Raw genomic sequence first — 18,650 nt, 5'->3', positions numbered from 1 at the left:
AACAAGACTAGAGCAAGCAAACAAACAAAAAAAAACCCCAACAATTTAGGAAAAAATATCTCACATACAGCTGGCAAGGGAAGGGGAATGGTGCTGAACTGGAACTGAATTACAAGTTTTTTAAGACAGCAAAATGGTAGTGGAACAAGACATTCAACTGGTAATGTTCTAGGGAAATAGATACTTTCATACATTATTGGTGAGAGTACAAAGTAATACCATCCCTATGAAGCACAATTTGGCAACATCCATCAAAATTACAGATTCACTTAGTCTTTAATCCACCTATTCAACTTCTGAGATTTATCCTACAGATATAGCTGCTCCTGAACTTCCTAGGTGTTGCTAGTGGTAAAGAACCTGCCTGCCAATGCAGGAGATATAAGAGATGGAGGTTCAATCCCTGGGTCGGGAAGATCTCCTAGAAAAGGGCATGGCCGCCCACTCCAGTATTCTTGCCTGGAGAGTCCCATGGACAGAAGAGCCTGGTGAGCTACAGTTCATAGGTTCACAAAGAGTCAGACATGACTGAAGTGACTTAGCATGCATGAATGAACTGAGAGAGGAAAGAATTGGGCACAAATCAATATCCATCAACAGAAGACAATTATATGGGTGTGTTCATATAATGGAACCCTTCTTAAAAAAAGGGTTCTTTCAAATCATCTAAGCAATGATTTGAAAGAACTCTAAGATTATTCTACGGAATGCCATCTTTCGTGTAACAAGAAAAGTGATAGTTAGACATGGTTAGTCCCATTATTCAAAATCTCTCAGTAAGATAAGATTAAGTACCATTTCCTACTACATCTACAAAGATGCTCTCTATAACATTATTTGTAATAGCAAAACACTAGAAAAATCTTATAATAGTTGAACAGTAAGGCAAATTATGATAATCCATACAACAAAATATTATTTAGCTACTAAAAATGTCATTTATAGGGAGTTTGGCATAACACAAAAATGTCATTTATAGGGAGTTTGGCATAACACTTAAGCAAAAATGCTAAGTAAAAAACTCATATACAGGACTTCTCTGGTGATCCAGTGGTTAAGACTCCACACTTCCAGTGTAGCAGTCATGGGTTTGATCCATGGTGAGGGAACCAAGATCCTACAAGCCATGCAGCACAGTCAATATCCGCCCCCCCCCCCCCCCCATCATATAAAACACTAATTCAATATGTAGTATGGATATTAAAGAGTTGGATGTGACTGAGCATGCATACACACACACACCTGCCTGTGATAACCACATATCTGATCTCTTTTTTTAAATGGTTGTTTGTTTTCAAAGTACAATTGACCTATGACTTTATATTAGTTCCCATAATATGACATAGTGATTGGATATTTCTATACATTTTAAAGTGACCACTATGATAAACCTAGTTATGATATGTCACCATACAAAAATTACTTAGTTATTGACTATACTCCTTACACTGTACATTTCATCCCCATGATTCATTTATTTTGCAACTAGAAGTTTGTAATTCCTTCTTAAGAGTTTGTAATCTCTTAATCTCCCTCACCTATTTCTTTCCCCCATCTTCCTCCTCCCATCTGGCAAACATCTGTTTTTTGTTTGTATCAATAACTGTTTCTGTTTTGTTTAATGTTTGTTCATTTGTTTTGTGACAGTATTTTAAATAGAATAGTCAGAGGTTGCCTCAATGAGGAGGTGGTGATTGGACAAAGACTTGAAAGACATGAGGGAGTGAACCTTGTGGATATTAAAAGAAAGCACATTCCAGGCAGATAGAGGAGCCAATACAAAAGCCCTAAGAAGGAATGTGCCTGGTACATTTCAAAACAGCATGGAGGCTGGTGCGGCAGAATAAGCAAGCAAAGGGGTGAGTAAAAGGAAATAAGTCAGAGAAGTAATGAGGGATGGAGGCAGACCTTGTGGGAACTTGTAGATCATTCTAAGAATTTAGTGGAAGTTGCTTGTTTGCTTCCTCCTGGCCCCAAAATACATAAGAAAAAAAAGAATAAAAGGTAAGAGAAAGCGAAAGACCAGAGAGTCTAAAGAGGGCGTGCATGTATGCTCAGTTGTGTCTGACTCTTTGTGACTCCCTGGACTTAGGCTCCTCTGCTCATGGGATTTCCTAGACAACAATTCTGGAGTGGGTTGCCATTTCCTACCCCAGGGGATCTTCCCTGCTCAGGGATCGAACCTGTGCTTCCTGCATCTCCTGCATTGGGAGGCTGATTCTTTACCACTGAGCTGAAGAAGGAATTCATAGGGCCTGGACTCCATCTTAGGCCTGTTCATGCTGATCATGCTTGGCCACCTTTCCAATGGACTCTGAACTCTGTGTTTAGTGCCTAGGAAAACACAACAGAAGGATAAGACCCCCTCCAGACAGGAGAACCTTGAAGATCATATCTAGGTTACTCATCACCGAAGAGAAAACATACACTAATCACCCCTTCCTCCAGACAGGCCATAAACTTTTCTGTATCTATTGGGGTGTAACCTCAGGTTTATTGATTATTGGCTAATTGTTTGACTGTTTGAGCACATAAGCACATAGCACATGAATGATGGGGTTTTGGGGATTGTATTTTCCTTGGTTTATGTAAGTCTCAAGGAATTTGGGGTGGTAGGTTTGGACATGTACACATGGGGTATGAAAGATTTTCACAAATGCTGGTAGGGGTCCTTGGCTAAGAGGAGACTCTGCCTTGGGCCCACCGGTATAATAAACTGCACTCCACTATCTGCATTGTCCTTCTGAGTGAGTTTGTTTCCCGGAAGGCGTGGTTACAACAGAGCCACCTGGGAAGCCTCTAGAGAGGCAGGGATAATATTAAGAGCAGTATCCTTCGTAAGAGATCAGAGTAATGATCAGCTATGGTAAGGAGAAGAGATGCCTCCTTTGAAGAACTGTGCTAGAGCCTCCTAAGAAAGGCTGAAAATACTCATCTCTTAGCAAAGTTGCCCTCAGTGAATTCACATTGGTAGCTGAAACTGGCCATGGTGGGAATATTTACACCATGAAGAATGGCAAACACTGCAAATCTAGGTAGTTTTTTTCTTGGTTAGATGGTTTAGCTGCATGCAAATAACTCTTCCTCAAAGACTGGTAGATAACAAGGAGGAGAACCTGGCTGTACCCTCAGACACACACTGTCTGAAGGTGAAGACCTCAGTGACCTAGAGCTTCTTTTCTGTGAATCAACAGGAATATTAGATCAACTGCTTAGAGGAAAAAAAGGAATGGGTCTGAAATAACTTCTAAGCCTAGTCTCCTCTGAGAAAGTAAATAAGGGAACTGTTATGCAAAGGAGAGTCCAGGTCAAACAGTCTACTAGTGTTAAATCTGCAAGCATTTCTTTCTCTAACTTTCATTTGTTTGGAAATGGGGGGAGCGGGAGACAGTTGAGATAGGCTTCCCAGGCAGAAGGATGTGAAAAGTTTGTGGCTGGTCATTGAAGATTACAAGAAGGCACAAGAATTTAAAGTCATGGGGAAAGGCATACTCTGGGGTCAAGGACAGAGGAGGAGCTCAGTGAAGCCAAGGAGAGTCTCACAGTTTAAGTATTAATAAAATATAAAATGATCTGGTATAAAAATTTAAATTCTACTAATTACTCAGAATTTACTTTTGATAATTTAGTCTTCAAAAAGATAATTGTCTTAATTATAATCATTTTTGTTTTCTTTCCTAGATAAAATAATTTTAGACAGTATTTGTCTAGATACTACCTACAAGTACTTATTAGCTGCCTTGAGGTGCTCTGGTGAATTCTCTTGGTTTGGCAGTCAGTACCTCAGCTGCAGACATGTTCCCATTCCCTTCAGTTAAGTGGAAACTTGGAAAGGTCTGTAGCTTTTGAAACAAGATTGAATTCTTTCAAGTTTATAACCAAGGATACTTAAGAACTTGGATATGACTTCACAGGACGGTTATACATAAATAGAAGATCAAGTGCTCACAAGATTACATTTCCGGAAAGCCCTCCTGGATGTAAGACAAAGGCGGGGTGTAAAAACGAAAACAAAAGTAGTCTGAGTTAGAGAGATTTGTCATTTGATTTTACTCTCTGCATTCAAGATTGCTCCTGTCTGCCTACTGAAACAGGTTGGTTTTTTTCTTTCTTTTTCATTCAGAGTTGGATATGACTTTTTTTTAAAGTCCAAAGATTTTGTATATTTACCTATGCAGAGGGAGTCGAGGCATAAAACTTTACATGTGCAAAAAAGAGCTATTTGAAAAGTTATACACTTCAACCTTAAAAATATGAATATAGCTAGAAGAAAATATTATTTTAATACCATCACTTGCCTATAAAGCTTTGTTAACAGGTTTTGCTATACCATTTTTTTTCTTGCTTTGTTTTATAAACACCAATTTTTAAAATTCTTGTAATAATTATAAAGGCATTTAAATGTGTTTTTATTTATCTGCCAGAAGGATCACTTCTGCAAATAATTTCCAGTTCTATTTTAATTTACTCATATTTTTAGTATGATTAATTCTTTTAAAATATCTTTCCTTAATATCTTTTACTGTTTGGCCATATTATACCTTATAACCAGGTTTAAGATTTCTGTGATAAAAGGGAAGGAAAGAACAAAGTTCATATTGTGTTAATAATTAACATATAAGAAAATGAACCCTAGAGTGGTCTTCTAGATTGGAACTTTTCAAATAACTATAAGGATAAAACAGTCATTTTAAATTGTGAGCACCTGGTTTTTATAAAATGAAAGCAGTTCTATGTGGTATTTTTCCTCTATGTAGCCTTCTTCATTTTGCTTTACTCATTTACAAAAGGTTAGCAAGTATAAGAGTATTCTTTTGAAAATGTAGCATAAGCTGGTGTACTGTTTTGAAAATAATTTCTTCATTAATGATTCTATAAGAACATTTGAGATTCTTCCAAGGACAAAAAATAATCCAAGAAAGACAGAAGGGCTAAGGAAAAAGCATAACAAAGCTTAGCGCTAATAAAAACACTAAAAGTTATTATTATATATATTTTAAAATGTGAATTTTGTGCAAGCTTATCTTTATACTACAGGGTACTGACAACATAGTAGAATAACTTAATGATGAGACATGAGATTCCTGGAATATCATCTTTCCATTCCTAGAGTAACAGCTTTATACTTACTAGTAAATGTTGCAGTTGAGAAATATTTGCTGGCAACCTAGAGTGTACCAGGCACTCTCTTCAGTTATTAATTACAAACAGAAATCCAATAGGTCACAGTCTTAGGGAACTTAGACCAGAGAGGGAAAAGATAGTCTGGGAAACTCCACAGGACCAGGTCAGTTCTTTGATATGTAGATACAATTGATACATAGATACAGTTATTGGATTGGGAAAGTCTTCTAGAAAAGTGAAATTTGAGTTAACTGAATAGGAAATGGCCTTTCAAGGGACGGGAAGGAAACAGCATATCAGATAAAACAGCAGAATGAGTAATGATGTAGATGCATACTACGGCATGGTGTGTGCCCCCAAACCACTGGCAAATCAGTACTATCATCGTCTGCAGTGTAAGGTGTACAGTAGAGGGGGTACAGGAACCATGGGTAGGACTACATTATGGAGCCTTGGGTATCATGGTAAAGAACTTCGATTGTATCTTTCAGAGAGATGTGTCTTTTAGGTGAGGAGCTAAGCAGGAGAGTGATAAGACTGACATGTTAGAGACAGAGCACACTGATGGCAGTAAGAAACATGTTTTTGACAGGGAAGGGGTAAGAAGGAATGAGAACAGCAGGATACCAGTTGGGAAGACATTGTAATAGGCCAGGTAATTATGTGGCTCAATTATGTGAAAAGGAAGAGACAGATTTTAAAATCAGAATTTAGGAGCAGACTGAAAATCTTGGATGAAGGGATGAAGATAAGAGAGGAATCAAGGATGGTGCAGGCTTAAGGCTTAGGTGACTAGTGGAACAACAGTTCTATCAAATAGTAGTTTACAATCAGCATGCAGTGGCAAGCTTTGGAGGGAAGCTAACTGGAGCAGACTTTGTTTTATAAAAGCCAACAACTAAAACTAAGTACAATTCTGAGATAATTTAACTTAATTTAAAATAAATTCATGAATAAATATAAGTAAAATATTTATTTTAAATAATTTATTTTAATTTATTATTGATATACTGCATAAGAATCACAAAGTTGTGTATATAAGTTTTAGGGCTTAATGATTAAGAACATTTCCCAGGGTATTATTTTTTATCTTCCATCTGTAAATCCCATTTCCTGTACAGACTTGTAAAAACAAGTGATGAAAAACTATTCTTGAGGATATACTCCAATGTGACTTCCATTAAAGAGTTTCAAAGAGTGGCAGACTCAGGCTCACATATGTTATGGCAACAAACTATTCTCTAATAAAAGCATAAAACATATGCTAGAGCAGAAGTGTTTCCATTTAAGCAATATTAAAATAAACATACTGTATTCTTTTTGCCATTTAGATTGGAACCATGGCTTTGGAATACAACCAGTCAACAGATTACTATTATGAGGAAAATGAAACGAATGACACTCATGACTATAGTCAGTATGAAGTGATCTGTATAAAAGAAGAGGTCAGAAAATTTGCAAAAGTTTTCCTACCTGCCTTCTTCACAATAGCTTTCATCATTGGACTTGCAGGCAATTCCACTGTAGTGGCGATTTATGCCTATTACAAAAAGCGGAGAACCAAAACAGATGTGTACATCTTGAATTTGGCAGTGGCAGATTTATTCCTTCTATTCACTTTGCCTTTTTGGGCAGTTAATGCAGTTCATGGGTGGGTTTTAGGGAAAATCATGTGCAAAGTCACTTCAGCCTTGTACACAGTCAATTTTGTGTCTGGAATGCAGTTTCTGGCTTGTATCAGCACAGACAGATACTGGGCAGTAACTAAAGCTCCCAGTCAATCGGGAGTGGGAAAACCATGCTGGGTCATCTGTTTCTGTGTCTGGGTGGCTGCCATCTTGTTGAGTATCCCTCAGTTGGTTTTTTATACAGTAAATCATAAAGCTAGGTGCATTCCCATCTTTCCATACCACTTAGGAACATCAATGAAAGCATCAATTCAAATCCTGGAAATCTGCATTGGATTTGTAATACCCTTTCTTATCATGGCAGTGTGCTACTTCATCACGGCAAAGACACTCATCAAGATGCCTAATATTAAAAAATCTCAGCCCGTCAAAGTTCTGCTCACAGTGGTCATAGTTTTCATCGTCACTCAATTACCTTATAACATTGTCAAGTTCTGCCAAGCCATAGACATCATCTACTCCCTGATCACTGACTGTGACATGAGCAAACGCATGGATGTTGCCATCCAAATCACAGAGAGTATTGCACTCTTCCACAGCTGCCTCAACCCAGTCCTGTATGTTTTCATGGGAACCTCTTTTAAAAACTACATCATGAAAGTTGCCAAGAAATATGGATCCTGGAGAAGACAAAGACAAAATGTGGAGGAGATTCCTTTCGAATCTGAAGATGCTACAGAGCCAACCAGTACGTTCAGCATTTAAATGTAAGACCCAACTCTCTCTTGCTTCAATACACATGAATGATGCTTCCCGCTGAGAACATTTGCATCTGCATCAAACATCTGCATTTTTCAGAAATTCAAATTTCAAACACTGTGGTGGCAACTTGTAGCAAAGAAGAGGTTGGGGCGGGAAAGGGGAGTGGGGTAGAAGCCAAGAAAAAGAGGAAACAAAATAATAAATTCATAAAACATAGAAATTAAAGCTAACCATATAAGAAAATAGTATTAACAGTCATACATAAGAAAAACACTACAAGTCAGGTCATCTAAAACAGATTATTAAAGAGGTTTAATTTAAGGGTCATTTACAGTTATTTTAAATTATCTAAATTTTAATATAACAATTTTCCTGCATAATTTTAATACTTGAATAATCATGCAGCAACATTTAATGACTTTTTCTTTTTCCTGTTACTAATGTGTAAGTGATTCATAAAACTTGAGAAAGAGTAAAAATTAGCAATCAGAAACAAAACAATAAGCTTTCTGGCTGTCTTTTTCTTTTTCCTGTTTCTAATGTGTAAGTGATTTCATAAAACTCCAGAAAGAATAAAAACTAGCAAAAAAAAAAAAAAAAGCTTTTCTGGCCATTTTAATGTATTACTAGTAAGTTTCTTAACATCTAATTTACTTTTATGTCAACTTTCTTTAGTAATAAGCTGGTTATCCTATTAGACTTATCATGTATACTCTAGAAGCAATCCTCAGACAAGCACAGGTTTTAATTTTTATAATTGCCTAAAGGATTTATCCACATATGTGATTCTATTACTGAGGGTTGATTAAATATTTTCCTATATGTAAAGACTCTTACTTTTCACTTAAACACTTGTATTTTTAAGCAATGAAAATATGTACCACAAATAAATTTTGATAGTATGTATTGCTTATCTCTTCAAAAATTATGTATAAATTATTATAGTCCAGGTAATATGCCCCTACTAAAATTTAATTTTGGTAGAAATGACAATGGCTAAACATGGTATGCACTAATATAAATTTTTACCTCACCAACTGTAAAAAAAAAGATGTTTTCTGTTCTTAAAATAAACATTGCCTAATCAAGACATTATTTTAAGATTACTTTCCTTTTATCGATTCAGTTCAGTTCAGTCGTGTTCAACTCCTTGCGACCCCATGAATCACAACATGCCAGGGCTCCCTTTCCATCACCAACTCCTGGAGTTCACTCAAACTCATGTCCATCGAGTTGGTGATGCCATCCAGCCATCTCATCCTCTGTTGTCCCCTTTTCCTCCTGTCCCCAATCCCTCTCAGCATCAGAGTATTCTCCAATGAGTCAATTCTTTGTATGAGATGGCCAAAGTATTGTAGTTTCAGCTTTAGCATCAGTCCTTCCAATGAACACCCAGGACTGATATGCTTTAGAATGGACTGGCTGGATCTCCTTGCAGTCCAAGGGAATCTCAAGAGTCTTCTCCAACAACACAGTTCAAAAGCATCAATTCTTCAGCATTCAGCTTTCTTCCTTTTATCAACTATTTCTAAATTTGAAAATGCTTTCAAAGGTAGAATTTAAAAAACTGTGGTCATGAAAGGAATAACTATGTATCTTATTATTCTAGCACAGCATCTGGCATGAAGGATCATTATGAATACTCACCACTGCTCCACCATTTCCTGCCATTAATTATATAGCTGTCTCCATCTCGCTGGATGCTACATTCAATATTTGTGGCATCACTTGAAGCTACATCGGGCTCTACAAATAAGCAAAGGCTGAATTTACAGGCAGGCAGATAACACTGGTTTATAAAAGACACTTAAAGAAATGTGAACTCTTTGATGACAGAGGCATCTTTGTCTTTTTCATCTTCCTACCATTACACATAGTAGGTATGCAATAAATGTGCACTGAGAGAATGAATGAAATATTTAGAACAACTCAGATCAGCTATCGAAATTATGTGGTTTTGGCTTACTCAGTGACATATAACTTGGGTTACAACTCACTTAATCCTCTCCCTAATCATCAAACATACATTGAAAATATCATTGTTTACTTCCCACAATGGAAACCTGTATTTGCAAGCCAGATTTCCCCACCATCAGTTCAGTTCAGTTCAGTCACTCAGTCGTGTCCAACTCTTTGCAACCCCATGGACTGCAGCATGCCAAGCTTCCCTGTCCATCACCAACTCCCGGAGGTTACACAAACTCATGTCCATTGAGTCAGTGATCCCATCCGACCATCTCATCCTCTGTCATCCCCTTCTCCTTGTGCCTTCAATCTTTCCCAGCATCAGAGTTCATATCAGATGGCCAAAGTATCAGTCCTTCCAATGAATATTCAGGACTGATTTCCTTTAGGATGGACTGGTTGAATCTCCTTGCAGTCCAAGCGACTCTCAAAGAGTCTTTTTCAACACCACAGTTCAAAAGCATCAATTCTTTGGCGCTCAGCTTTCTTTATAGTCCAACTCTCACATCCATACATGACTACTGGAAAAACCATAGCCTTGACTAGATGGACCTTTGTTGGCAAAGTAATGTCTCTGCTTTTGAATATGCTGTCTAGGTTGGTCATAATTTTTCTTCTAATGAGCAGGCATCTTTTAATATCATGGCTGCAGTCACTATCTGCAGTGATTTTGAAGACTAAGAAAATAAAGTCTGTCACTATTTCCATTATTTCCCCATCTATTTGCCATGAAATGATGGGACTGGATGCTATGATCTTAGTTTTCTGAAAGTTGAGTTTTAAGCCAAATTTTTCACTTTCATAGAGAGACTCTTCAGTTCTTCCCTTTCTGCCATAAGGGTGGTGTCATCTGCATATCTGAGGTTACTGATATTTCTCCTGGCAGTCTTGATTCCAGCTTGTGCTTCATCCAGCCTGACATATTTTTTTTTAATGTACTCTGCATATAAGTTTAATAAGCAGGGTGACAATATACAGCCTTGATGTACTCCTTTCCCAGTTTGGACCAGTCTGTTGTTCTGTGTCCAGTTCTAACTGTTGCTTCCTGACCTGCATACAGATTTCTCAGGAGGCAGGTCAGGTGGTTGGGTATTCCCATCTCTTGAAGAATTTTTCATAGTTTGTTGTGATTCACACAGTCAAAGGCTTTGGCATAGTCAATAAAGCAGAAGTAGATGTTTTTCTGGAACTCTCTCTTTTTTGATGATCTAACAGATGTTGGCAATTTGATCTCTGGTTCCTCTGCCTTTTCTAAATCCAGCTTGAACATCAGGAATTTCATGGGTCATGTACTCTTGAAGCCTGGCTTGGAGAATTTTGAGCATTACTTTGCTAGTGTGTGAGATGAGTGCAACTGTGTGGTAGTTTGAGCTTTCTTTGGCATTGTCTTTCTTTGGGATTGGAATGAAAACTGACCATTTCTAGTCCTGTGGCCACTGCTGAGTTTTCCAAATTTGCTGCCATATTGAGTGCAGCATTTTCACAGCATCATCTTTTAGGATTTGAAATAGCTCAACTGGAATTCCATCACCTCCACTAGCTTTGCTCATAGTGATGCTTCCTAAGACCCACTTGACTTTGCATTCCAGAATGTCTGGCTCTAGGTGAGTGATCACACCATTGTGATTATCTCAGTTGTGAAGATCTTTTTTGTATAGTTTTTCTGTGTATTCCTGCCACCTATTCTTAATATCTTCTGCTTCTGTTAGGTCCAGACCATTTCTGTCCTTTATCGATCCCATCTTTGCATGAAATGTTCCCTTGGTATCTCTAATCTTCTTGAAGAGATCTCTAGTCTTTCCCATTCTATTGTTTTCCTCTATTTCTTTGCATTGATCACTGAGGAAGGCTTTCTTATCTTTCCTTGCTATTCTTGGCACTCTGCATTCAAATGGGTCTATCTTTCGTATTCTCCTTTGCCTTTTGCTTCTCTTCTTTTCACAGCTATTTGTAAGGACTCCTTAATCATTTTGCCTTTTTGCATTTCTTTTTCTTGGGGATGGTCTTGATCACCGTAGGTTTAGTATATTAACCAGCTTTCTTTTAAATTAATTTTTTGTGAGTATCTTTGACTTACAATGTTGTGTTAGTTTCTGCTGTACAGAAAAGTGAATCATAATATCCACTGTTTTTTAGATTCTTTTCCCCTACAGGTCATTAGCTCCCTGTGCTATATAGTAGGCATCTATTATATACGTGTGTGTGTGTGTGTATGTGTGTATGTGTGTATGTCAGTCCCAGTCTCTCAATTTACCCCTCTCTGCCGCTTGCTCCCTTGGTAACCATAGCTTGTTTTCTACATCTCTGACACTATTTCTGTAGTATCTTAGACAACTTCTAACTGCGCCTTTCAAATTCCATCAGTAATGCTGTCATCAATCTATTTTGCATTCTATAAAACCGGCTCTACATTTACTGTCTTCAGAAGGCTTTCCATAGGACAGCCTTACAAGACTGCTTTACAGCATTGCATTTTAGAACTTAACAGGCTAGTTCTAAATCATAGTAATCTGCGTTTGTTAATATGCTGCTCTTCTGAGCAGTATCCTTCAAATAGTTTATGTGTTCCCCTTCTAAAACTAGAGACACTCTTTCTTTAGAAAAGGAGCTGTCTACTTGTTTTCTTTTTTTTAAAATTTATATTTATGGTTGTGCTTGGTCTTTGTTTTTGTGCACTGGGTTTCTCTGGTTGTGGAGAGCGTGGGCTGCTCTCCAGTTGCAGTGCACAAGCTTCTCATTGTGGTGGCTTCTCCTGCTGTAGAGCACAGCCTCTAGGTGCATGGGCTGTAGTAGTCGGAATGCATGAGTCTAGTAGCTCTGCAGCATGTGGTATCTTCCTGGATCAGGGATCACACCATGTCCCCTGCACTGGAAGGTGGATTCATATCCACTGTACCACCAGGGAGGTCCCAGTTTTACTATTATAAACACATTCAGTGTTACAGAAGGATGATAAATTCTGATAAATTTATGGCCAGATGAAACTTACTTTAATTCTAACTCAATTATAAAACAATGACTTTGTTCTTTGAGTAAGAGTTCTTAATAACTGTTTCCTATGTACAAATATACCAAGACCCACTTTTATTAACATGCTCCTACTTTCATCAGCCCACATGATTATAATTTATAATTTGAGCTATACGACCAACACAGGTAAAAGTTCTATTTTTTTCAATTTATGGCAGAGTGGAGTACTTTTTAAGTGTCAGTATAAAATTATCACAAAGATGAATGTTTCATATTCTAAGGTAAAAAAGATCTTAAATGTCCTTCGAAGGCAATTTTAAATACAAGTCAAAAGATTACGAAACTAGGTTTCAGTTCAGTTCAGTTCAGTTGCACATTCGTGTCTGACTCTTTGCGACACCATGAATCACAGCACGCCAGGCCTCCCTGTCCATCACCATCTCCCAGAGTTCACTCAGACTCAAGTCCATTGAGTCAGTGATGCCATCCAGCCATCTTATCCTCGGACGTCCCCTTCTCCTCCTGCCCCCAATCCCTCCCAGCATCTGAGTCTTTTCCAATGAGTCAACTCTTCGCATGAGGTGGCCCATGTACTGGAGTTTCAGCTTTAGCATCATTCCTTCCAAAGAAATCCCAGGGCTGATCTCCTTCAGAATGGACTGTTGGATCTCCTTGCAGTCCAAGGGACTCTCAAGATTCTTCTCCAACACCACAGTTCAAAAGCATCAATTCTTCGGTGCTCAGCCTTCTTCACAGTCCAACTCACATCCATACATGACTACTGGAAAACCATAGCCTTGACTAGATGGACCTTAGTTGGCAAAGTAATGTCTCTGCTTTTGAATATGCTATCTAGGTTGGTCATAACTTTCCTTCCAAGGAGTAAGTGTCTTTTAATTTCATGGCTGCAGTCACCATCTGCAGTGATTTTGGAACCCAAAAAAATAGTCTGACACTGTTTCCACTGTTTCCCCATCTATTTCCCATAAAGTGATGGGACCGGATGCCATGATCTTCGTTTTCTGAATGTTGAGCTTTAAGCCAACTTTTTCACTCTCCTCTTTCACTTTCATCAAGAGGCTTTTCAGTTCCTCTTCACTTTCTGCCTTAAGGGTGGTGTCATCTGCATATCTGAGGTTATTGATATTTCTCCCGGCAATCTTGATTCCAGTTTGTGTTTCTTCCAGCTCAGCATTTCTCATGATGTACTCTGCATAGAAGTTAAATAAGCAGGGTAACAATATACAGCCTTGAGGTACTCCTTTTCCTATTTGGAACCAGTCTGTTGTTCCATGTCCAGTTCTAACTGTTGCTTCCTGACCTGCATACAGATTTCTCAAGAGGCAGGTCAGGTGATCTGGTACTCTGCTGCTAAAGCAGGCTACCAGAAAATATCTGGTATCCTCCCAAAGTGGAGGATGATTTTATTCTGCACATTTAAAAATGCCAAAATATTAAAACTGGGCTCACAACAAACACATTCATATTTCTGGTCATAGGAAAATTTGCCTAAACACAAAGCCACATTCCACATTTCTTTAGTTTCTCCATATAACCTCAAGAGTGTACAATGGGAGAATGTGACTGATTTGCTCTTACCTGTCATACAGAAACAGGAGGCAATACTCCCTTGAAGAAGAGGCTCTAGCCACTGCTGCTTCTGTTTCTCACTTCCATATAGGTGGAGCACCTCCATGTTCCCTGTGTCTACATGTAATAAAGAAAAGCATTTATTTTGCATTTAAAAATGTACTAATATGAAATTCAAACTTTATATCGATAAGATACATGAATCTTTTTAATATTTACTAACAAAAATATTTTGAAACATAATAGATGAGATCAGGTGTGTTCAGGGTGGCATGGCCATAGACTAAACATAATCAGTTCAGTTCAGTCGCTCAGTTGTGTCCGACTCTTTGCAACCCCATGAATCGCAGTACGCCAGGCTTCCCTGTCCATCACCAACTCCCGGAGTCCACTCAGACTCATGTCCATCTAGTCAAGGTCATGGTTTTTCCTGTGGTCATGTATGGATGTGAGAGTTGGGACTGTGTGAGCTATGAAGAATTGATGCTTTTGAACTGTGGTGTTGGAGAAGACTCTTGAGAGTCCCTTGGACTGCAAGGAGATCCAACCAGTCCATTCTAAAGGAGATCAGTCCTGGGTGTTCTTTGGAAGGAATGATGCTGAAGCTGAAACTCCAGTACTTTGGCCACCTCATGCGAAGAGTGGAGTCATTGGAAAAGACTCTGATGCTGGGAGGGATTGGGGGCAGGAGGAGAAGGGGACAACCGAGGATGAGATGGCTGGATGGCATTACCAACTCGATGGACATGAGTTTGAGTGAACTCTGGGAGTTGGTGATGGATAGGGGGGCCTGGCCTGCTGTAATTCATGGGGTCACAAAGAGTCGGACACAACTGAGCAACTGAACTGAACTGAACTGAAGTCCTTGAAGGCATCCTTGATTCTTCCATTAATACCCCCAAACCAACCAGGAAATCCTCTTAGCTCTGCCTTCAAAATACAGTTAGAATCTTTCGCTTCTCACTATTTTCACTGCTACTTCTCTGAACATATCCCTCTCATCCATTGCTCAGGACCATCACAACAAGAGTCCCTGCTTATATCCTTCTCTTTTAGTTAATTCTCAACATGGCAGCCAAAGGGATCCTTTAAAAATTAAGAGGCATATTGTCACTCCTCTGCTCAAATGTCCATTTCATTAAAATATAAGCTGTCATCTGCCTGTTAAGACACATATAAGACCCTTTCCCTCTGATATCTTCTACTTTTCTTTCCCTGCCACAATAACCTCCTTGGTTATTCCTAAAATACACCAATCACATTCAAGCTTTAGGGCCTTTGTATTTTATGTTCTCTATGCTATGAAAACTCTCCCCTCAGATCTAAGCATGGCTGACTCTCTCACCCTCTTTAAGTCTTTACCAAATGTCAGGTTTTCAATAAGGCCTGTCCTGTGCCTTTCATCTTAATAATAAATTGTAATACATATTCCGCATCTCTCAGCATTCCAGCACTTCCCTACCCCACTGGGTTTTTTCTTCCAAAGAACTTTTCATTTTCAAACTTACTGTAAAATTACTTATTTATCTGGTGTTTATTTTTTTATTTTTATTTTTTTATTAGAATGTCAGCTCCATAAGGGCAGAAAACTGTATATTTTATTTCATGATCTATCCGGAGTTCCTAAAATGGTACTTAGCATATAGTAGGCAACTGATAAAGAATGAGCAAGTAAATGGAGAGTCAGTGAGGCTAACCAAAAGATTTCAAAACTCTATTCATTCTAACTAACCATAGATATATTTAATACCGAGTCAGAAAAAGGGAAACTTTATAATGCCAATCCCTTTGATGGTAACTTCTATTCACTAATACTCAATGTAATGATGTTTAATAAAAGAATAATACAATGAGAACATTAGATCCATTTTCTAACATTTAAATGAAAGTAACTAAAAAGTAAAATTACAAATTTATAAATCAATGACTTTGTGTAGAAAAATTTCCTTGTTAAAAAATAGAGAAATTTTAAACACTGCTTAAAATATCTGAGAAAAGTTATGCTTTAAAATAATGTTGTAACCTGGTGCTTGGCAGTTAAAGATATCTGGAGCAAAAAAGCATTTTCCTGTTTCTTCAGCAATCAAGGCATAGTCCACCTGGGTGAGACCGCTTACAGCTGGCAAAAACAAGTTCCAGAGGCCTTCTGCTTTGGCCATTTCCTGTCAAGATGATGAATATGCCAGAGTGACCATAATTTATCACAACCTAAAATAGTTTACTTTTAAAAGATATTGGTATTTGTGCCTTTCAAACTTATGAAATTATTTCATCATATCCTACAATGTGCAGTCATTAATTCATTATAAATCAACATTTTCTCAATGGTTAAATAAATGACTTTTCCACAAAGCTTCCTTATATTTGGCTGAAAAACTAAATTTAGTTACTTGAGTGGTTCTTATTGAATCATAGCTATTATAAAATCTCTTCCATTTGAGTATAATTATGCCAAATACACTATTTTGTGCACTTCAATTTCTAACATGTGTTACCATTTGAAAACATGAAATTTGGATTAAGCCTATGTGGGACAAATACTCTGCCTCAACTTCAGTCTCAAGTGAAAGTGTTGATTGTATTTTTAATTTGAATAGCTATAAGAAGCTGTCTTCATTACATATCACACACAACACACTATGTAAACTAACTTGTATGTTACAGATTCTATTTTTAAATTTCTTTTTAAAAAAGTATACTTGAAAAACTATCCTCTACATATATAACAAAAGTTATCATTGATATAATTATCCTCTACATAACAAGAGAAGCGACAACAAACAAAAGTTCACAAAAAAAAACCCTGCATATAAATTGTCCAGTTTTAAGGTCCTCTTATTTTTCTTACCTTGAGTTTATCAATTACTAAAGGTTTTTTCCATTTGTCCACTGAATTTTCATTTTGAACATAGAACTCAATTACCTCCTAAAAGTATAAAAAAGTTCATTAGTTAGAGTTAATAAAAGTAATGCCGTAAGCTGCTAATATCCAAAGTAAATAAACATATTTAAGTGAAAAGCTCTTTCAGTTGCTATTGAATCAGTAAAATTTCTTTCTAAAATCAGACACAGAATTATAAAAAAGTTTACAGGTTTTTTTTTTTTTTTGCATATCAGGCATCTAGCTTTGGTAGAGGGAAGCAGTGATCTCTGATCCCTCCTCTTGCCCTATTTGTGACATTTGTTTTTGCTTCCTGACTCCTGCCTATGTGGCCCATTGGAAACTAAGGCCCAGGCTAAGACATATAATTCTATGTGTAATATATAATCATATGTAATATATAATAAATAATACAATATTTTATTCTTCACAAAATTATGCTGCCTTGGTATTAGAGAATTAACTTTTAAAATCCTACACCAAGATTCAAGTGTTCCATTTTCAGTAAGATGGCATACTGGATGGTCATAGAATCCTCTCTCAGGGTAATACAACTAAAAATGCTGGGTAGAATATTTAAAATAATTTTAAAAATACATGTAATACTACATAGCTGTGCTGAAAGGAAAATAAGGAAACTCCTCAGAGGCCAGGAATAAAAATGTCTGACTTTAGGTGTGAGTGAGCACTGGAACCAAGTTTGTCTGGAGGGTGTAGGCTGATTTATATTAGCCTAGATCCTAGTTTCCAATGGGCCACATAGGCAGGCAAAACCAAATGTCAGAAACACGGCAAGAGGAGGATCAGAGACCACCACTTCCCTGCATCAAAGCCAGGATGCCTGATCTGCAAAACCTAAGTGGAAAAAAGTAGAAAATAAAAACAAAAAGCTGAATAAGACCATTCACAGGATGGAACAGAAAAAAGAAACATTCCTAACCTGAAGCCTGTCTTTAATCAAGTTTGAGATCTGAATTCACAGACCTATGTGGCCCTAAAGATTCAAGTCAAAAATTAAGTTTACACTGTTCCTGGTGGCAGTGCCTAAAAGTACTGCAGAAGCAAAAGCAAATTCACTTTGGAGGAAAAGTTCTTTTTTTAAAAGAGTCTTGACTAATCCCTGCAGATAAAATTCCATTCCAAAGAACGTGATTCCAGAATGAAAAAAACTAAACACTCAAGGTAACAAACCACCATTAGCAAGAATTAGCAAAAACAAAAGTTCAACAAAATAGAATCATACCCCCAAAGGCCACAGATAGAATAATGATTAAATACAGAATAAAAAGTATTTGTGTCCAATAGATTCCAAGAATAAAAGAAGGAATTAAGAGGCTGACAAAGGACTATCAAACTTGGGCAGACAAACCTGAAAAAGATTGACTACAACGTGAGGCAAAGAAAAATCACAGTAATTAAATTTAAAAACACAATGGCAGTGATTCTCAAACTTTGGTGGGTATCAGAATCACTTGATAAAACACAAGGGTTCAGGCTGTATCCTTCCTCGATGAGTCTACTTGTGTATTCCTATTTTTGTAATCTTAACTAGCTCTCTAGGCAATTCTGACACAATCCAAATAATGAGATACACCCCTCTATGCAAGGTTGAATGATGGACTAGTTACATTCAAATAATAATAAATTGAAAGGAGGATCTGAAGAAATTACTCCTTTCTTCAATGAAGCACAGGAATTCAATGGAAGGAAAATATGAGTGGTTAAGATAT

At 37.4% G+C, this 18,650-nt stretch overlaps 2 protein-coding genes across 2 annotated transcripts in view; one reads left to right on the top strand and one right to left on the bottom strand.

Annotated features, from left to right (window-relative positions):
• Positions 1-18,650, bottom strand: part of ACAD11 (acyl-CoA dehydrogenase family member 11) — a 115,360-nt gene that overhangs the window by 31,962 nt on the left and 64,748 nt on the right. Inside the window, exons 10-13 of the mRNA XM_004003336.6 lie at positions 16,888-16,965; positions 16,063-16,201; positions 14,049-14,156; positions 9,162-9,260 (exon numbers count right to left, since the gene is read on the bottom strand). Coding sequence (XP_004003385.1) covers positions 9,162-9,260; positions 14,049-14,156; positions 16,063-16,201; positions 16,888-16,965 — 424 coding nt within the window. The remainder of the gene's footprint in view (positions 1-9,161; positions 9,261-14,048; positions 14,157-16,062; positions 16,202-16,887; positions 16,966-18,650) is intronic.
• ACKR4 (atypical chemokine receptor 4) lies at positions 4,039-8,609 on the top strand. The gene is made up of 2 exons (XM_004003337.5): positions 4,039-4,094; positions 6,456-8,609. The coding sequence occupies exon 2, from the start codon at positions 6,465-6,467 to the stop codon at positions 7,515-7,517; it is 1,053 nt and encodes a 350-aa protein (XP_004003386.1). The 5' UTR covers positions 4,039-4,094; positions 6,456-6,464; the 3' UTR covers positions 7,518-8,609.

This window comes from Ovis aries, chromosome 1, assembly GCF_016772045.2.
Source record: "Ovis aries strain OAR_USU_Benz2616 breed Rambouillet chromosome 1, ARS-UI_Ramb_v3.0, whole genome shotgun sequence".
Lineage (NCBI taxonomy): Eukaryota > Metazoa > Chordata > Mammalia > Artiodactyla > Bovidae > Ovis > Ovis aries.
This window is presented reverse-complemented; position numbering and strand designations above follow the sequence as displayed.